Raw genomic sequence first — 21,247 nt, 5'->3', positions numbered from 1 at the left:
GGGGTAGGTCTTGCCCAGGTTAAGGGGCATAACCCTAAGCCACTCACCCAGGTCAAAGGGCATAACCCTAAGCCACTCACCCAGGTCAAAGGGCATAACCCTAAGCCACTCACCCAGGTTAAAGGGCCCAATTATAATACAGGAACAATTTTCTTTGACAGAAGGTGTGACGGGGTGTTATGGAGAGTGGGCCGTTGCTATGGATACCCTGTGGTGAGCCACCATACCGAACACACGCACCCAGTTAATGGAGAATTGCTCCCGCCCCCCCCAGCACCCAGAGTGTTGAAGCACACAAATACATCAGGACAAAGTCCATCGATGGCCTGATAATTGCTTCCCAATGAAGTGCAGCAGGTCCCAGCAGGGAGAGGGAGAAGGGGTGGGATTATTGTACTGCACCTCTGGAATCAGCTGGAAAATGGCAGTGGACAGCAACGTGCCGATCGCCAGGGCCACAAAGAAGGTCAGGATCCTGCGGAAAAAGTGCTTTCCCTGGCACACGGTGACGGAGACCCCCAGTAACGAGCTGAGGTTTATCACCGTCACACTGACAAAGCCAAACCCCCACACTGCGCCAGGAAAGCAGGCAGGGACCCGTTATTTCAAAGACATTTACAATCCAACCCAGCTATCATTTAAAATCCACAGACTCGCATTTCTATAGCGCCTTTCACCTCTTCAGGGCGTCCCAAAACTTGTTACAGACAATGCACTGCAGCGCTCCCTCAGTACTGCCCCTCCAACAATGCGGCGCTCCCTCAGTACTGCCCCTCGGACCGTGCGGCACTCCCTCAGTGCTGCCCCTCGGACCGTGCGGCGCTCCCTCAGCACTGCCCCTCCGACAGTGCGGCACTCCCTCAGTACTGTCCCTCCGACAGTGCGGCACTCCCTCAGTACTGTCCCTCTGACCGTGCGGCGCTCCCTCAGTACTACCCCTCCGACCGTGTGGCACTCTCTCAGTACTGCCCCTCCGACAATGCGGCGCTCCCTCAGTACTGCCCCTCCGACAGTTCAGCACTCCCTCAGTACTGCCCCTCCAACAATGCGGCACTCCCTCAGTACTGCCCCTCCAACAGTGTGGCACTCCCTCAGTACTGCCCCTCCGACAGTGCGACGCTCCCTCAGCACTGCCCCTCCGACAGTGCGGCACTCCCTCAGTACTGTCCCTCCGACAGTGCGGCACTCCCTCAGTACTGCCCCTCCGACAGTTGGGGGTGGGGGAGGGGATGGGAGGGGAACGGGGTTTGCCGGGCGGGGGTCCCAGCGCGGGGGCCGTGCACAGACACACGGGGAACGTACCCTCAGTCAGGGTGGGCTTCACGGTTGACGTCTCCTCATTCTCCTCGTTCTCCTGGTTGTCGGCCGCACAGGCCCTGGTGTCAAGCTGCTGCAGGATGGTGGGGCAGATGTCCCGGAGGGCGGCTCCGTCAATCCTGCTGCTGTTGCTCAGATTGTGGACGGCGAAGAGCTCGGAGGAGGAGAAGCACTGGGGGAAGGGGGAAGAGATCATCGCACGGGTCAGTCCGTGTTACTCCGCAGGTACACCCCATCACTCTCTGACAGTCCTCAACCCAGAGAGCAAACCCGGGATCCCCGCACCTCCCACCATCCCCTCCTCCACCGCTCCCCCTCCCCTCTCCTCCCTTCCCCTCGCCCCTCCCCCCATCCATCCCCTCCCTTCACCTCCATCCCTCTCTTCCGTCCCCTTTCCCCTCCCTCCCTCCATACCCTCGCCTTCCCCTCCCTCCCTCCCTCCCGGGCAGGGAAGGAGGTCCCACGGTTTGTTGAGAGATGGTTCTGGGAGAGAATTCCAGAAGGCAGGAGCGTGGAGATGGAAGATCAGTCTCCACTGGCGGAACGGAGGAGACTGGGAGAAGTCAGAGCGAGGCTAGGGAACAATTTGAAGATGAGGGCGAGGACTGTGAAGAATCCCACTGGGAGAGGAACTGGGTGTGGAGACAGATCAGAAGGTTGCGGGGGGGGGGGGGGGGGAGGGGAGCAAAATTGGACACCGAGCCATGTAGGAAATATTAGGGCAGATGACCTTGGTCAAAGCAGCGTCATAAAGCAGAGAGGTGGAGAGGTTTAGGGAGGGAGTTCCAGAGCTTGGGGCCCAGGCAGCTGAAGGCACGGCCACCGATGGTGGAACAACTGAAATTGGGGGAGGCGCAAGCGGACAGAATTATGGGGCTGGAGGAGGTCCAGAGTTATAGAGGGAATGAGGGCCATGGAGAGATTTGAGCACGAGGATGAGAATTTTTTAATCTAGGCGTTGCCGGACCGGGAGCCAGGGGGTGATGGGTGAACGGGACTCTGTGTGAGTTAGGACACGGGCAGTGAGCACAGGGGGTGATGGGTGAGCGAGACTCGGTGTGAGTTAGGACATGGGCAGCGAGCACAGGGGGTGATGGGTGAGCGGGACTCGGTGTGAGTTAGGACATGGGCAGCGAGCACAGGGGGTGATGGGTGAGCGGGACTCGGTGCGAGTTAGGATACGAGGTACAGGGGGTGATGGGTGAGTGGGGCTCGGTGGGAGTTAGGACATGGGCAGTGAGCACAGGGGGTGATGGGTGAGTGGGACTCGGTGTGAGTTAGGACACGGGCAGTGAGCACAGGGGGTGATGGGTGAGCGGGACTCGGTGCGAGTTAGGACACGGGGCACAGGGGGTGATGGGTGGGCGGGACTCGGTGCGAGTTAGGACTCGGGGCAGTGAGCACAGGGGGTAATGGGTGAGCGGGACTCGGTGCGAGTTAGGACACGGGTCAGTGAGCACAGCGGGTGATGGGTGAGCGGGACTCGGTGCGAGTTAGAACACAGGGCAGCAGAGTTTTGGATGAGCTGAGGCGAGGTTCAGGGAGGGCGGAAGATGGGCAGTCGGACCCTTACCTTGGAAAGGTTGGCAGTGCCCGGACCGGTCGGTATCTTGGCTCTGCCCACACCCACATCCAGCCGGTTGAGGAGAGCCTTCAGCTGGTGAAGTGCCAGGACTTGATTGTCCCCGTAACGGTCGAGCAGATCGCGGAGGAAAGCCGTCGGCACCACGGTCTGGTTCTCTGCCGCCTCGGGGGTCGCCAGCAGGAGTGCCGGGAGTAAGGTCAGCCACAGGTTGTTACCGTGACGCCAGAGATGCATGCTGAAATACACGGAGGGTCAAAGCTGAGAACATCGCGGTCAGAGTTGGCCAATCGGTCAGTCGACAAAAGGAATCCTCGTTATGTGCAGAATTATGGCCGAATTGGGAAAGACATACCTAGTGGCCAGAGCTCGTAGCTACAGCGTGACTGTTGACATAACAATTGACAATGGGAAACGGTGATTAAAAGCTGGACAACAGGAAGAAAGGTTTATGGACAGGAAGCGTAAAATCCACATTAAGGTAGAGAGAAAGACTTACATTTTGGACAGCACCTTCAGCTTCCTCAGGCCGTCCCTGTGCCTCACAGCCAATGAAGTACTTTGTGAAGACGGGTCACTGTTGGTGGGACAGGCTGATCCGAGACACAGTGATGGGGAGGGAGTCCGGCCTCTCTCACACACACCTATGCTCTCAGACATAGGAACAATATGGAACATTTACAGGTACAGCGCGGGGCCACCAATGTGCGTCGTTTATCTGAATATCTGCCAGTCCCGCACTGCAAACTCACAGCTGTGTGTTCTACACAAACAGCAGCGGCCTTGATCAAGTCGTCACACGGTCGACTCCTGCGCTGCCAGGGGTCAGCCTGCTGATAATGGAACACTTGGGCATGAGATTTGTTTCCACTCAAGTACAAACCACACACAGCACAGCAGCGAGAACAATTCAATCCCATCTGGTACTGTACGGCCCGTGTCTGTCTCAGTGTCCCCTCCCCTGTACATGCAGTGGGAACTTTACTCTGTATCTAACCCCCTGTACCTGCCCTGGGAGTGTTTGATGGGACACTGGGTGGGTGCAAGGTGAAGGGTTCTGGTTTAGCTGACAAGTTGATGATCATAAAGCTCAGAAAGCACATTTGCTGGGAGCAGAGGTCGAATGTGGGAGGTTTAATTACAAAGGTGGGTGGGGAAAGCTAGGTAGCAATTTAATCCGCTTTGAGAATTTTCAAACTGCTGGGAAGCTCTATTTGTAGCCTCGGGCGGCCGACTTTGCCTCGGTGATTTACTGGCCTGCGGTGGGGTTGCTATGGTAACAGCTCAGGCCGCTCTGCATGTTTACCAGCATCACACCGCTCACAATTTCAAATCGGGACTGTAGGCGATCGTCCTCAGTTCCACAGAAACAACAATCCGAGACAGGATCAACCCAGCGGCAGCCCGGAGGCCCCTCGCTGACTCGCCCAATCATCCTCGCCACCCCTCTCTCCCTCAGTACTCCCCTCCGACAATGCGGTGCTCCCGCAGTACCGCCCCTCTGACAGTGCGGCGCTCCCTCAGTACTGTCCCTCCAACAGTGCGGCGCTCCCTCAGTACTGTCCCTCCGACAGCGCGGCGCTCCCTCAGTACTGCCCCTCAGTACTGCCCCTGCGCTCCCTCAGTACTGACCCTCCGACAGCGCGGCGCTCCCTCAGTACTGACCCTCCGACAGCGCGGCGCTCCCTTAGTACTGACCCTCCGACAGCGCGGCGCTCCCTCAGTACTGCCCTCCGACAGCGCGGCGCTCCCTCAGTACTGCCCCTCCGACAGTGGACGCTCCCTCAGTACTGCCCCTCCGTCAGCGCGGCGCTCCCTCAGTACTTCCCCTCCGACAGCGCGGCGCTCCCTCAGTACTGTCCCTCCGACAATGCGGCTCTCACTCAATACTGCCCCTCCGACAGTGCGGCTCTCCCTCAGTACTGCCTCTCCGACAACGAAGTACGGCGATCCCTCAGTGCCGACCCTCCGACAGCGTGGCGCTCCCTCAGTACTGCCCCTCCGACAATGCGGGTTGTCTCATCGCGAACAGTGACCGGATGACCAGGGCACCATGACCTCTCCACACACAGCACATGGGTCAACAGTCCAGCCAAGAATGACTTAGCCGTCACTGTTTAGCTCCCTGTGCCAAGCGGGAGTGCACCTAAACTGCTCTGCATTTACCCTGATGGGTACAGAGTGGTCAGCATGAAGCCCCACTACACTGTCCCATCAAACACTCCCAGGGCAGGTACAGGACGGGGTTAGATACAGAGTAAAGCTCCCTCTACACTGTCCCATCAAACACTTCCAGGGCAGGTACAGCACGGGGTTAGATACAAAGTAAAGCTCCCTCCACAATGTCCCATTAAAAACACCCCAGGGCAGGAACAGCACAAGGTTAAAGAAAAAGAAGGGCGGTAAGAGAAGGGATAACCAGCCGTGGATAACTAAGGAAATAAAGGAGAGTATCAAATTAAAAACCAATGCGTATAAGGTGGCCAAGGTTAGTGGGAAACTAGAAGATTAGGAAAATTTTAAACGACAGCAAAGAATGACTAAGAAAGCAATAAAGAAAGGAAAGATAGATTACGAAAGTAAACTTGCGCAAAACATAAAAACAGATAGTAAAAGCTTTTACCGATATATAAAACGGAAGAGACTGAAGTAAATGTTGGTCCCTTAGAAGATGAGAAGGGGGATTTAATAATGGGAAATGTGGAAATGGCTGAGACCTTAAACAATTATTTTGCTTCGGTCTTCACTGTGGAAGACACAAAAACCATGCCAAAAATTGCTGGTCACGGGAATGTGGAAAAGGAGGACCTTGAAACAATCACTATCACTCGGGAGGTAGTGCTGGACAAGCTAATGGATCTCAAGGTAGACAAGTCCCCTGGTCCTGATGAAATGCATCCTAGGGTATTAAAAGAGATGGCGGAAGTTATAGCAGATGCATTCGTTATAATCTACCAAAATTCTCTGGACTCTGGGGAGGTACCAACGGATTGGAAAGCAGCTAATGTAACGCCTCTGTTTAAAAAAGGGGGCAGACAAAAGGCAGGTAACTATAGGCCGGTTAGTTTAACATCTGTAGGGGGGAAAATGCTTGAAGCTATCATTAAGGAAGAAATAGTGGGACATCTAGATAGGAATAGTGTAATCAAGCAGACGCAACATGGATTCATGAAGGGGAAATCATGTTTAACTAATTTACTGGAATTCTTTGAGGATATAACGAGCATGGTGGTTAGACGTGTACCGATGGATGTGGTGTATTTAGATTTCGAAAAGGCATTCGATAAGGTGCCACACAAAAGGTTACTGCAGAAGATAGAGGTACGCGGAGTCAGTGGAAATGTATTAGCATGGATCGAGAATTGGCTGGTGAACAGAAAGCAGAGAGTCCGGGTAAATGGGTCCTTTTCAGGTTAGAAATCGGTGGTTAGTGGTGTGCCACAGGGATCAGTGCTGGGACCACAACTGTTTACAATATACATAGATGACCTGGAAGAGGGGACAGAGTGTAGTGTAACATAATTTGCAGATGACAAAGATTAGTGGGAAAGTGGGTTGTGTAGAGGACACAGAGAGGCTGCAAAGAGATTTAGATAGGTTAAGCGAATGGGCTAAGGTTTGGCAGATGGAATACAATGTCGGAAAATGTGAGCTCATCCACCTTGGAAAAAAAAAACAGTAAAAGGGAATATTATTTGAATGGGGAGAAATTACAACATGCTGCGGTGCAGAGGGACCTGGGGGTCCTTGTGCATGAAACTCTTTTTGGATCCATGAATCCCAAAAAGTTAGTTTGCAGGTGCAGCAGGTAATCAGGAAGGCGAATGGAATGTTGGCCTTCATTGCGAGAGGGATGGAGTACAAAAGCAGGGAAGTCCTGCTGCAACTTTACAGGGTATTGGTGAGGCCGCACCTGGAGTACTGCGTGCAGTTTTGGTCACCTTACTTAAGGAAGGATATACTAGCCTTGGAGAGGGTACAGAGACAATTCACTAGGCTAAGGGGTTACCTTATGATGATAGATTGAGTAGATTGGGTCTTAACTCGTTGGAGTTCAGAAGGATGAGGGGTGATCTTATAGAAACATTTAAAATAATGAAAGGAATCGACAAGATAGAGGCAGAGAGGCTGTTTCCACTGGTCGGGGAGACAAGAACTAGGGGGCACAGCATCAAAATACGGGGGAGCCAATTTAAAACCGAGTTGAGAATGAATTTCTTCTCCCAGAGGGTTGTGAAGCTGTGGAATTCTCTGCCCAAGGAAGCAGTTGAGGCTAGCTCATTGAATGTATTCAAATCACAGATAGATAGATTTTTAACCAATAAGGGAATGAAGGGTTATGGGGAGCGGGCGGGTAAGTGGAGCTGAGTCCACGGCCAGATCAGCCATGATCTTATTGAATGGCGGAGCAGGCTCGAGGGGCTAGATGGCCGACTCCTGTTCCTAATTCTTATGTTCTTATGTAGATACAGAGTAAAGCTCCCTCTACACTGTCCCATCTAACACTCCCAGGGCAGGTACAACACGGGGTTAGATGCAGAGTAAAGCTCCCTCTGCACTGTCCCATCAAATACTCCCAGGGCAGGTACAGCACTGGGTTAGAAACAGAGTAAAGCTCCCTCTACACTGTCCCATCAAACACTCCCACGGCAGGTACAGCACTGGTTAGATACAGAGTGAAGTTCCCTCTACACTGTCCCATCAAACACTCCCAGGGCAGGTATAGCACGGGTTCGATACAGAGTAAAGCTCCCTCTACACTGTCCCATCAAACACTCCCACGGCAGGTACAGCACTGGTTAGATACAGAGTAAAGCTCCCTCTAAACTGTCCCCATCAAACACTCCCTAGGCAGGTACAGCACGGGGTTAGATAGAGTAAAGCTCCTTCTACACTTTCCCATCAAACACTCCCAGGGCAGGTACAGGGGTTCGATACAGATTAAAGCTCCCTCTACACTGTTCCATCAAACACTCCCAGGTCAGGTACAGTACGGGGTTAGATGAGAGAGTAAAGCTCCCCGTACACTGTCCCATCAAAGACTCCCAGGGCAGGTATAGCACGAGGTTAGATAGAGTAAAGCTCCCTCTGCACTGTCCCATCAAACACTGACAGGGCAGGTAGAGGGGGTTCGATATAGAGTAAAGCTGCCTGTACATAGTTCCATCAAACACTCCCAGAGCAGGTACAGCACGGGTTAAATACAGAGTAAAGCTTCCTCTACACTGCTATCCAACACTCCCAGGGCAGGTACAGGTGTTAGATACAGAGTAAAGCTCCCTCGACACTGTCCCATCAAACACTCCCAGGGCAGGTACAGCACGGGGTTAGATAGAGTAAAGCTCCCTCTGCACTGTCCCAAACACTCCCAGGGCAGGTACAGCACAGTTTAAATTCAGAGTAAAGTTTCCTCTAAACCGTCCCATCAAACACTCCCAGGGCAGGTACAGCACTGGGTTCGATACAGAGTAAAGCTCCTTCTACACTTTCCCATCAAACACTCCCAGGGCAGGTACAGGGGTTCGATACAGATTAAAGCTCCCTCTACACTGTTCCATCAAACACTCCCAGGTCAGGTACAGTACGGGGTTAGATGAGAGAGTAAAGCTCCCCGTACACTGTCCCATCAAAGACTCCCAGGGCAGGTATAGCACGAGGTTAGATAGAGTAAAGCTCCCTCTGCACTGTCCCATCAAACACTGACAGGGCAGGTAGAGGGGGTTCGATATAGAGTAAAGCTGCCTGTACATAGTTCCATCAAACACTCCCAGAGCAGGTACAGCACGGGTTAAATACAGAGTAAAGCTTCCTCTACACTGCTATCCAACACTCCCAGGGCAGGTACAGGTGTTAGATACAGAGTAAAGCTCCCTCGACACTGTCCCATCAAACACTCCCAGGGCAGGTACAGCACAGTTTAAATTCAGAGTAAAGTTTCCTCTAAACCGTCCCATCAAACACTCCCAGGGCAGGTACAGCACTGGGTTCGATACAGAGTAAAGCTCCCTCTACACTGTCCCAGCAAACACTCCCAGGGCAGGTACAGTATCTTTGAGGGTGAACCAGACTGTTCGTATCCTTCGCGTGTTATTTGACTCAGAGCTTCCGAGCACATATACTCTCTATTACTCAGAACTATTTCCACCTCCATAACATCGCCCGTCTCCGCCCCTGCCTTAGTTCATCCGCTGCTGAAACCCTCATCCAGCCCCGACTATTCCAACGCTCTCCTGGCCGGCCTCCCATCCCCCACCCTGCCTCCCTCAACTTCAGTTCATCCAACACTCTGCTGCCTGTGTCCTAACTCGCACCGAGTCCCGTTCGTCCCTTATTTCCCCCACCGCCCCTCCGGGCTCGCTGACCTACAGTGGCTCCCGGTCCGGCAACACCTCGATTTAAAAATTCTCATCCGTGTGATCAAATTCTTCCATGGCGCTCACCCCTCCCTAGCTCTGCAACCTCCTCCATGGCCCTCGTCCCTCCCTATTTTAACTCCCTCCATGGCCCTTGCACCCCAACCCATCTCTGAAACCCCCTCCATGGCCCTTGCCCCATTCCTATCTCTGAAACCTCCAGCCCTACATTCCTTTGAGATCTCTGCACTCCTCCAACACCGACCTCTTGCCATCCTGATTTTAATTACTCCATCATTGGCGGCCGTGCCTTCAACTGCCTGGGCTCCAAGGTCTGGAACTCCCTCCCTAAACCTCTCCGCCTCTCTCTTTCATCCTTAAAACCTACCTCTTCCACCAAGTTTTTGGTCACCTGCCCTAATATCTCATGTGGTTCGGTGTCAAAACTCATTTGATAATCGCTGCCGTGAAGCGACTGGCGATGTTTTACGATGTTAAAGCGCTGTATAAACGGCAGTTGTTGCTGTTGTTTGACAGCAGACCCATCGAATGTACAATCAGAGCGCTGGCTAACACTCTCTCCCAGTGGTGGCACGAAGCGTGCCGTGAACACGATCGAGGTGGCAGCAAGGTCACCCAGAACACTGTTTGCTGAAGGAACCCATTACAATTTCCATTTTAATTACTAATCCACAAGACACACACCAGGTGTCCGGGACACAAGAGACGGAGACCCGATCGGGCGGCACAGCTCCCAAAGGCCCTTTTCTCCAGGTGTGCCCACGCAATGTTGCACCCCCTGCCCGGGTACTCGCGGCTGCCCAGACAGACCCACACCCACATCGCAGGAATCTCCTCACAACCAGCTCACACTTTTCTTTTCACACCAGATACACTGCCCCCTCACCACAATCACACCCCTTCACCGAAAGACCGGTTCCCACCAGTACTGTACCCAGTGCAGCACTCCCTCAGTACCGCCGGTGCAGTGCTCCCTCAGGACCGCCCCTCCGACGCTCCCTCAGTACTGCACTAGAGTGTCAGCCTGGGTTTGTGCTCAAATTCCTGGAGCAGTACGTGAAGCCAAAACCTTGTGACTCAGAGGCAAGAGCGCTGCCCACTGAGCCACAGCTGAAACGTGTTCAACTGTGCTCCTGGTGCAGGGCCGCATCGAAGCGCTGTAGAGCGGCAGCAATCTGCTTCGCAGCCAGGTGTTGATTCAGGCTTGGAAGCTGGGATCTGAGCCAGCAGATAATAACAGGCCAGAGAAGACTGCGAATGGCGACCTTTAGTAACCTCAGGGAATAGGCATCAACAATGCCTGGTCCACCCGCCTGGCCCTGGGCTGGAATCAAAAAACATCAACTCCAGCAACAATCTTCAGAGACAGCACAAGGTTAGATACAGAGTAAAGCTCCCTCTACACTGTCCCATCAAACACTCCCAGGGCAGGTACAACACAGGTGCAGAGCAGCAGATGACCCATACAGACCAACTCATTTGTCTCCATCTCTTTGCCTTTCTCACACTCTCCCCATCTCTCTTTATTTTCATTTCTGTCCCTCTCTGATACCAGTCTTTGTCGGTCTGGCTCTTTCTCTCTGTATCTCTCTCACTCTGTCTGTCTGACTCTCTCTCTCCGCCTCTCCCCCCGGGTGAATTGCCAGCCGAGTCTGCCTGTGGATGGAGGCCTGACGGTGTCTCGCTGCACCGTGGCGCCGGGGAAAGAGAGTCCGGGGGTCGGGCAGCACTGACCTGGTTCCGGGCTTTGGCGCTTCTCCTCCCGCGGATACAATGTGTCAGTGTCAGGGAAAGTAACCAGTGCCGCGTCATCGACCAATCCCTGCCCGCCTGGCCGGCCCCGCCCCTTAAAGGCACACTGCTCCTCCCCAGCACTGGCCAATCTCAGCAGCAACTTAAACCCATCATCACAGGCAGTCCCTCGGGGTGGGAAGCGAGTTCTCAGGTGACGGTCTGTGTCACAGTAGGGTGGACGGTGGGTGGAGAGCCTGGGTTGTCGTGTGCTCCTTCTGCACAGACTCGAGGTGCTCAGCGCCTTCCTGGATGCTTCTCGTCCATTTTGGGATTCCTAGGTGTCGGTGGGAATGTTACATTTTATCAAGGCGGCTTGGAGGGTGTCCTTGAAGCGTTTCCTCGGCCCACCTGGGGCTCGCTTGCCATGTCAAAGCTCCGAGTAGAGCGCTTGTTTTGGGAGTCTCATGTCAGGCATGCAGATGATGTGGCCCGCCCAACGGAGCTGGTCGAGCGTGGTCAGTGCTTCGATGCTGGGGATGTTGGCCTGAGCGAGAACACGGACGCTGGTGCGCCTGTCCTGCCAGTGGATTTGCAGGATCTTGTGGAGGCAGCGCTGGTGGTACTTCCCCAGTGCTTTGAGGTGTCTGCTGTATGTGGTCCACGTCTCTGAGCCATAGAGGAGGGCAGGTATCACCATTGCTCTGCAGACCATGAGCTTGGTGCCGGGTTTGAGGTCCTCGTCTTCAAACACTCTCTTCGTCAGGCGACCGAAGGCTGCACTGGCGCACTGGAGGTGGTGTTGGACCTCATCATCGATGTCTGCCCTTGTTGACAGTAGGCTCCCAAGGTATGAAAAATGGTCTATGTTATCCAAGGCCACATCATGGATTTCGATAACCGGGGGCAGTGCTGTGTGGCGGGGGTAGGTTGGTAGAGGACTAAGGTCCATACTCTCGTACGCCTTGGTGAAGTTGTTGACGATGGCTTGGAGTTCGGCCTCAGTGTGCGCAGATGCAGGCGTTGTCTGCGTACTGTAGTTCGATGATGGAGGATGGGACGACCTTGGATCGGACCTAGAGGCAGCGGAGGTCGAACAGATTCTGTAATTTAGCTCCACTCCACTGGGGAGCTTGCCGAGGGTGAGATGGAGCATTGCAGCAAGGAAGATCGAGAAGAGCGTTGGTGCGATGACACAGCCCTGCTTGACCCTGGTCCGAACGTGGAATGGATCTGTGATAGATTTGTTGGTCAGGATCACAGCTTGCATGTCATCGCGGAGTAGGCGGAGGATGATGACAAACGTTTGAAGGCAGCTGAATCTGAGGAGGTCGCTCCATAATCCCTTACGGTTGACAGTGTTGAAGGATTTTGTGAGGTCAAAGGCTGCCAGGGGTTGGTGCTGTTCCCTGCATTTCTCTTGTATCTGCCGCGCAGATTAGAAGCACTTCCACCAAGTGTTGCCTTTTTCTCAATGGGAGGGAAACCCAGTGGAGGAAGGTTTGGGCCCAAATTCCAGCCCCCACCCGCCCTGGAACACTACAATTGTGCCCCCTGTTTCTGAGCTCAAGTCCCACAGTGGGGCTTGAACACCTCCCCCCCCACCGCCCGCCCGCCCACCAACCTGCTAACTCAAGAGACTGCAACCCACTGAGCCAAGGCTGCAACAGCAAGTATCACCACTTCCTAACGCCATCCCTTTTAACCGTAATTTTTGAGCTAATTTTCATCAATTCTGTCCAGCGTTCCTGCGAGACAAACTGACTGGTTGCAGGAATGTCACCTTGTGGGGAGTCACGGGGCAGGCAGCCTACATCTTGCTCGTGTGAAGATTAAAAGTAACACAACATAAATTTGTTTCCTCATTCTGCGTGGCTATGAAGCGTAATAGAGCACGGGTGGCTGCCGCTCCTCTCGATAATATTGCAGCTGCCTTAGTGCATTCGACACAAGCATGCCGCAGTCGCCATTTTGCTGGTTTTACAAATAGACATTTGTTATGAAATCATCAGAGTTTGACATGAATGGCTGCATTTGTTGTTTGACCCACGCTGAGCCACACCTCCGTCACTGACTGGATGAGGCAGCAGGACGGAGCTGCAATGAGAACCCTTGGAAGGCGATAGGTGGTGGCCTGCTCTGAGAGGGCGCGGAGTCAGAGACCAAAGGTCAAGTGGAGTGGCAGCTGTGGTGTGTGCAGAAACTCAACTACATTCGAAAGGATTAAATGGCTACAGCTAACATCTAACATTCAGATTCTTGTTTAATCTTAAAAATAGACACTACAACTGACATTTTACAACATTTCTCACAAAACATCTGAGAGGCCAGGGGCACAGCACGGTGGGCACCAAATGGGGAACAGACTGGAGGAGGTGGCAAAAGGGCACGTGATTATTGTAACAAGAGCCTTTGGTGGCAGGGAGGGAGCTGCGAAGGTGAACGAAGCTGGGAGAGAATTGCCAAAAATAACTGAAGGGTCGGCTCCATTGGAGCAGGGCAAGATAGATTGGATACAGCAAGGCCATGGACAGATGGGAGTAGAAGGACTGCAGGTCAGTTCACTGAGGTACATGAGGAGAAATTTCTTCACTCAGAAGGTGGGGAATCTTTGGAATTTCTACCCCAGAGGGCTGTGGATGCTCAGTCATTGAGTATATTCAAGGCTGAGATCGGTAGACCTTTGGACACTCGGGGAATCAAGGGATATGGAGATCAGGCAGGAAAGTGGAGTTGAGGTTGAAGATCAGCCATGGTCTTATTAAATGGCAGAGCAGGCGCGAGAGGCCGTATGGCCTGCTCCTGCTCCTAATTCAGCTTTGGAACAACAGTGGGTGCTGGGTATATGGGAGACGAGGCAGGTCTTTGAATCCAGAATATGCTGGACTTGCTGAAGTGGATTATGTTGAAGATGAACCTTCACGGTGATAAAGCACAAATAAAGCAATGGTTCGAGACTAACATTCAATGATACAGCACAGGAGGGGGCAATTCTGCCTGTGCGGGCTCTTTGACAGCTATCCCATTCATCCCACTCTTTTCCCACATCCCTACAAATCTTTCCTTTTCAAGTATTTATCCAATTGTCTTTTGAAAGTTACTATTGAATCTGTCCTTTCAGGCAGCACAATTCTCATCCCCACCCCGGCATTTCTGCTGATTGAAGATAATTGGTGTCCTCTGGTTACCAATCCTCCTGCCAATGGAAACAGTTTCTCCTTATTTACTCTATCAAAACTCTTCATAATTTTAAAAAGTACTCAAAGCATAGCATTGCCAGAAGGATCACCTTAAGGCAGTGATGCTCTCTTACATGGTTAGTCTACGAAGCCTGGATATGGTGTTGGCCAGCCTTCTGCTCAGCTCAGGGAGCAGTCAGAGTACAAAGGGTTCCAGCTTTATCTGAAGGTCTCTTGTGGGCTGGATATGAGCTACACTGCACCATCCATTTTATTTCTACCTTTAGCAGAGCCCTCCTCAGGGCCTGTTAACAACTGGCTGGGTCAGAACCCTTTCAACAATCGGGCAACTGCCCAGTCAGAGCAAGAGACCAAATAAAATGATGTCACTTATTTCCAGAGACTCCTGCAATTTAAGGTGCAGGTTAGTCGTGCTCGATGGTCAGGAACAGGTAATAAAAGGACTTAAAGATAAGGACAAGATTTTCTTTTTGCATCTATGGAGAGCAGGGCAACGTATTCTAGGACCTTGGATAGGAAAAGAAGATGGGGTCATAGCTAGCAAAAACAGAGGAAGGATGTGGCAGGTTTGAAAGGGAGGGAGACAGTTCCAGATAATTTGTCAGCTAGCATGTGGATCAAGAGGGGAAGTTGGATGATCAGGAGTTTAGTGAAAGGGACCAAGAGCAGATTTCATAGAAAAAGTGAGCTGTCCACAATTCTAGGTGTTCGAATACTGGTAACATCTAAAACACAAAATACAATTTTCTTTTTGAAAAGCCTCATGTCAAATGTACTTACAACTTGTATCTCGACAGTACCTGTAACGTAGTAACACATCAATTTTGTTTGATACCAAGCCACATACCGAAATAGTTGGACAGTGGCCAAAAGCTTTGTCAAAGAGATAGGTTGTAAGGAGCATCTTAAAGAAAGAGAGGTGGAGAGGAAAGGACAAGCTTTTTAAGTGAGATGTTGGTGGACCTGAAACCTATGTAGGTCAGTGAGGAATGGGGTGATAAATGATAGGGACAGCACTATGTCCACAGCTCTGCCGATTATTGCAGCATGTGCAGCCGATGCTTTGCAGATTCACTGAATAATTAAAAAGTCACAGGTTGGATTTCACCCTTTGAACAGGTTGTGGTTTGGCTGGAGAAATTCAGCAGGCTCGGGACATCCTTCGACCGACTGCCTCACGCAGAGCTTATGAAGAAGCTGGTAGCTATGGGAGTAGTCTATTCTTGTTAATTCAAAGTCGCGTAATTCAGATTACAGGATCATTTGAATTGTGCTTCAAGGAGATACTGTGCCATGCAATTACTTCATTCAAATTTTATGGTGGGAGCAAATTGATGATATGTTATCAGGAGACCAGCGATGACTGAAGCTTAAATTTTATCCAATGGGTGTAGTCCAGATCCAGGGTGAGCCAAGGCCAGATTACCCATCACCATCCCATTCAGTATCTTCACCAACAGGTTAGATGGCATTGTGACAGACGGTCTTGAAGTGTAACCTTTAGGTAGGAAGGCAGTTCTTGTCGTAGATGCTTTAGTGAATGCCATCGCCCCAGGATCGAGAGCACTGCCCAGTCAGTGGGAGACGGTGGTCAGTGTACAAAGCGTGGTATTATGACCTTACATAATTCAAGAGGATCTCATCAGACACTGGCCCAATTTAAAATAAATGAATTCTCAGAATGTGGCCCCATTGGCATTTATTGCTTGTCCCAGTTGTCCAGAGAAGGTGGTGAGACAACCGAGTCTTGCTGGGCCACTTCAGAGTCAACCACATGTGGGACTGGGGGTACATAAAGGCCAGACGGGCAAGGACAGCAGGTTTCCTTCCCAAAAGGACATTAGTTGGGTTTTTACGACAATCCGTCAGCTTCATGGTCACTTTTACCGATTCCAGATCGAGTCCTGGGTCAGTTGATACATCTTTAGCTTGGACACTATTCTTTCGACTGCGCTGAGAAGGGGTGAAAGACGCCCTGGTCTTTGTCGTCACAAAAACATCCTAAAGCAGTTACTCCTGTGGCACACAAGATGTGCCTGTAAGCAGCTCCCCATTATGGAGCTCCGAGAACTTCCTTCGCCTACAGACAAGCTCCAGGACCAAGCCACAAGAGGTCGATATGTGGCAAGGATGGAGGGTAGCAGACCACAACACCCTAAAGAGCAGCATGGAAGGAGAGTCAGCCTCCCAACAAGCATGTTTCCTTCTGTCACAAGAACCTGCATTAAGCAGTTGGTGGCCTGCCTTAGTAGCATGGCAATAGACTTGAATGTCAAGATTAATTTAAGATAACTGGCAAAAGAACCCGACGGGAGGTGAGGAGCAACGTTTTACTTGGAGTTGTTGTGATCGTGAACGCGCTGCCCGAAAAGGTGGAGGAAACAGATTCAATTGTAATTTTCAAAAAAGGCACTGAATAAATACTTCAAACCGGAAAATTTAACAGAATTTAATGACCAATTGGACCCTCTTTCTGCTGGTTCGCAGCAGGCCTTCCTGGCAATGGGGAAATGTTCAATCGCACACTTGCCAGCGTGCTGCTAGATCCACAGTAAAGCACAGTGGAGGTTTATCAGAATGATAGCCAGACTTCAAGGGTTACATTTTGAGGAGGGATACTGAAGGGGTTGACTGTGGATGGGCAATGGCAGACATTTAGAGACCGCATGGATGAACTACAACAATTGTACATTCCTGTCTGTCGTAAAAATAAAAAAGGGAAGGTGGCTCAACCGTGGCTATCAAGGGAAATCAGGGATAGCATTAAAGACAAGGAAGTGGCATACAAATTGGCCAGAAATAGCAGAGAACCCGGGGACTGGGAGAAATTTAGAACTCAGCAGAGGAGGACAAAGGGTTTGATTAGGGCAGGGAAAATGGAGTATGAGAAGAAGCTTGCAGGGAACATTAAGACGGATTGCAAAAGTTTCTATAGATATGTAAAGAGAAAAAGGTTAGTAAAGACAAACGTAGGTCCCCTGCAGTCAGAATCAGGGGAAGTCATAACGGGGAACAAAGAAATGGCGGACCAATTGAACAAGTACTTTGGTTCGGTATTCACTGAGGAGGACACAAACAACCTTCCGGATATAAAAGGGGTCGGAGGGTCTAGTAAGGAGGAGGAACTGAGGGAAATCCTTATTAGTCGGGAAATTGTGTTGGGGAAATTGATGGGATTGAAGGCCGCTAAATCCCCAGGGCCTGATGGACTGCATCCCAGAGTACTTAAGGAGGTGGCCTTGGAAATAGTGGATGCATTGACAGTCATTTTCCAACATTCCATTGACTCTGGATCAGTTCCTATCAAGTGGAGGGTAGCCAATGTAACCCCACTTTTTAAAAAAGGAGGGAGAGAGAAAACAGGGAATTACAGACCGGTCAGCCTGACATCGGTAGTGGGTAAAATGATGGAATCAATTATTAAGGATGTCATAGCAGTGCATTTGGAAAGAGGTAATATGATAGGTCCAAGTCAGCATGGATTTGTGAAAGGGAAATCATGCTTGACAAATCATCTGGAATTTTTTGAGGATGTTTCCAGTAGAGTGGACAAGGGAGAACCAGTTGATGTGGTATATTTGGACTTTCAGAAGGCTTTCGACAAGGTCCCACACAAGAGATTAATGTGCAAAGTTAAAGCACATGGGATTGGGGGTAGTGTGCTGACATGGATTGAGAACTGGTTGTCAGACAGGAAGCAAAGAGTAGGAGTAAATGGGGACTTTTCAGAATGGCAGGCAGTGACTAGTGGGGTACCGCAAGGTTCTGTGCTGGGGCCCCAGCTGTTTACACTGTACATTAATGATTTAGACGAGGGGATTAAATGTACTATCTCCAAATTTGCGGATGACACTAAGTTGGGTGGCAGTGTGAGCTGCAAGGAGGATTCTATGAGGCTGCAGAGCGACTTGGATAGGTTAGGTGAGTGGGCAAATGCATGGCAGATGAAGTATAATGTGGATAAATGTGAGGTTATCCACTTTGGTGGTAAAAACAGAGAGACAGACTATTATCTGAATGGTGACAGATTAGGAAAAGGGCAGGTGCAAAGAGACCTGGGTGTCATGGTACATCAGTCATTGAAGGTTGGCATGCAGGTACAGCAGGCGGTTAAGAAAGCAAATGGCATGTTGGCCTTCATAGCGAGGGGATTTGAGTACAAGGGCAGGGAGGTGTTGCTACAATTGTACAGGGCCTTGGTGAGGCCACACCTGGAGTATTGTGTACAGTTTTGGTCTCCTAACCTGAGGAAGGACATTCTTGCTATTGAGGGAGTGCAGCGAAGGTTCACCAGACTGATTCCCGGGATGGCGGGACTGACCTATCAAGAAAGACTGGATCAACTGGGCTTGTATTCACTGGAGTTCAGAAGAATGAGAGGGGACCTCATAGAAACGTTTAAAATTCTGACGGGGTTAGACAGGTTAGATGCAGGAAGAATGTTCCCAATGTTGGGGAAGTCCAGAACCAGGGGACACAGTCTAAGGATAAGGGAGAAGCCATTTAGGACCGAGATGAGGAGGAATTTCTTCACCCAGAGAGTGGTGAACCTGTGGAATTCTCTACCACAGAAAGTTGTTGAGGCCAATTCACTAAATATATTCAAAAAGGAGTTAGATGAAGTCCTTACTACTAGGGGAATCAAGGGGTATGGTGAGAAAGCAGGAATGGGGTACTGAAGTTGCATGTTCAGCCATGAACTCATTGAATGGCGGTGCAGGCTAGAAGGGCCGAATGGCCTACTCCTGCACCTATTTTCTATGTTTCTATGTTTCTATTACTCAAACGAGGGTTGTATTCGCAGGAATTTATTAGGTTAAGGGGAGATCTGATCGAAGTCTTCAAGATATTACGGGGAACTGATGGGGTAGATAGAGAGAAACTGTTCCCGCTGGTTGGGGAGTCTAGGACTAGGAGGCAGAGTCTAAACATTAGAGTCAGCCCTTCCAGGAGTGAAGTTAGGAAACACGTCTGCACACAAAGAATGGTAGAGGTTTGGAACTCTTGTGAAAACGGCAATTGTTAATTTTAAATCGGAGATGGATAGATTTTTGTTAACCAAAGATATGAAGGGATATGGGGCAATGGCGGGGATATGGAGTTAGGTTGCAGATCGCAGTGAATGGAGGAACAGACTCAAGGGACTGAATGGCCTCCGACCAACAAAATAACAAACCTGGAAAAAATGCATAACATAAAACGTACAATCAGGTACATTTTGTCCTGGGTCACAATCCTGGAACTCCCTCCCTAACAGCACTGTGGGAGCACCTTCACCACACGGACTGCAACGGTTCAAGAAGGCGACTCACCACCACCTTCGAGTGCGATTAGGGATGGGCAATAAATGCCGGCCTTGCAGGCAATGCCCATATCCTGAGATGCCACATTTAAGGTTATTATAATTAAAATCTAAATACCTTTCAAAGGCAAACAATTCAATATGTAAAGCAAGTTGCAATTGAAAATACAATCAGCTCAGGAAAAGACAGCAAAAGCAAGCTAAACATTAACACATTTAATTGTCACATGGACTGGGCAAACCAAATTTGCAGAACAGTGCAGAGGATGGGTTCATGGAATGTATTCAAAATAGTTTTCGAGATCAATTGATCGGGGAACCAACTAGGGAGCAGGCTATTTTAGATCTAGTATTGTGCAATGAGACAAGGTTAATCAATAACATTGTAATAAGTGAGTCTCTGGGGAAGAGTGATCATAATATGATAGAATTTCAAATTCAGTTTGAGAGTGATTTAGTGAAGTCTGAAACGAGGGTCTTAAATGTGAACAAATCAAACTAGGTAGGTATGAGGGGGTGAGTTGGCTAACATTACATAGGAAATGGCAAATATTTAAAGAAATGAATATACATTCCCTTAAGGAATAAAAACCCCATGGGAAAATTAGTCCAAACGTGGCTATCAAGAAAAGTTAAAGACAGTATTAGATTAAAGGAAGATGCTTGCAATGTTGCCAAGAGTAGCAAGCTTGAGGATCTTAGAATTCAGCAAAGGACGATCAAGAAATTGATAGAGAGAAGAGAATGAGACACTAAACTAGCAAAAGACTAAATAAGGTTGTAAAGCCTTGTATAGGTATGTAAACAGGAAGAGATTCGTGTAACTTGGGCCCCTTACAGGCCGAGACAGGAGGAACTATAATGGACAATCAGGAAATGGCAGAGACGTTAAACAAATACTGTGTGTCTGTATTCATGGAATAACAAAAAACATTCTGCAAATAGTGGGGAACCAAGGGGCCAGTGAGAATGAGGAACTTAAAAGACAGTATGAGAGAAATTAATGGGACTAAAAGCCAACAAATCCCCTGGACCTGACGGCCGACAGCAGAGGGTTTTAGGAGAGCTGGCTGCAGAGATAGTGGATGCATTGGTTTTGATCTTCTCGAATTCCCTAGATTCTGGAATGGTCCCAGCAGATTGGAAGGTAGCAAATGTCACTCTGCTATTCAAGAAAGGAGGGAGAGAAATATAAACTCGTTAGCCTGACATCAGTAGTAGGGAAAATGCTAATCTATTATTAGGGATGTGGCAACAAAGAGGCTGCAGGTTAAGTGAGTGGGCAACACCATGGCAAATGAGATATGTGGAGAAATGTGAAGTTATCCACTTGGGTAGGAAAAATAGAAAGCAGAGTATTTTTTTTTTTAAATGGTGAGAGATTAGGAATTGTTGGTGTTCAGAGCGATTTGGATGTCCTTGTACATGAATCACAGCAAGTTAACATGCAGGTACAGCATGTAATTAGGAAAGCAAATGGTATGTTAGCCTTTATTACAAAGGGGTTGGAGTATAAGAGTAAAGACGTCTTACTGCAATTATATGGGGCCCTGGTGAGACCACACCTGGGGTACTGTGCACAGTTTTAATTTTACTCAAGGAAGGATATAGTTGCTTTTGAGGGAATGCAACAAAGGTTCACTAAACTGGTCCCTTGCTGGATGAGGGCGGGCGGGGGGGACTGGGGGAATTGTCCTATGAGGAGAGGTTGAGTAGACTCGGCCTATATTTACAATAGTTT

At 50.2% G+C, this 21,247-nt stretch overlaps 1 protein-coding gene across 3 annotated transcripts in view; it reads right to left on the bottom strand.

Moving 5' to 3' along the window:
• Positions 1 to 21,247, bottom strand: part of slc39a14 (solute carrier family 39 member 14) — a 57,263-nt gene that overhangs the window by 32,777 nt on the left and 3,239 nt on the right. Inside the window, exons 1-3 of one of the 3 annotated variants that reach the window (XM_070866355.1) lie at positions 11,008 to 11,076; positions 2,891 to 3,137; positions 1,303 to 1,489 (exon numbers count right to left, since the gene is read on the bottom strand). In XM_070866355.1, coding sequence (XP_070722456.1) covers positions 1,303 to 1,489; positions 2,891 to 3,136 — 433 coding nt within the window. In that variant the 5' untranslated portion in view covers position 3,137; positions 11,008 to 11,076. Of the gene's footprint in view, positions 1 to 1,302; positions 1,490 to 2,890; positions 3,138 to 3,398; positions 3,730 to 11,007; positions 11,077 to 21,247 lie in introns of those variants that run through there. The other 2 variants (XM_070866354.1, XM_070866356.1) reach the window with 2 other exon arrangements.

Source organism: Pristiophorus japonicus, chromosome 22 (genome assembly GCF_044704955.1).
Source record: "Pristiophorus japonicus isolate sPriJap1 chromosome 22, sPriJap1.hap1, whole genome shotgun sequence".
Lineage (NCBI taxonomy): Eukaryota > Metazoa > Chordata > Chondrichthyes > Pristiophoridae > Pristiophorus > Pristiophorus japonicus.
Note: the sequence above shows the minus strand (reverse complement) of the source record. Positions and strands in the feature narration are given on the sequence as shown.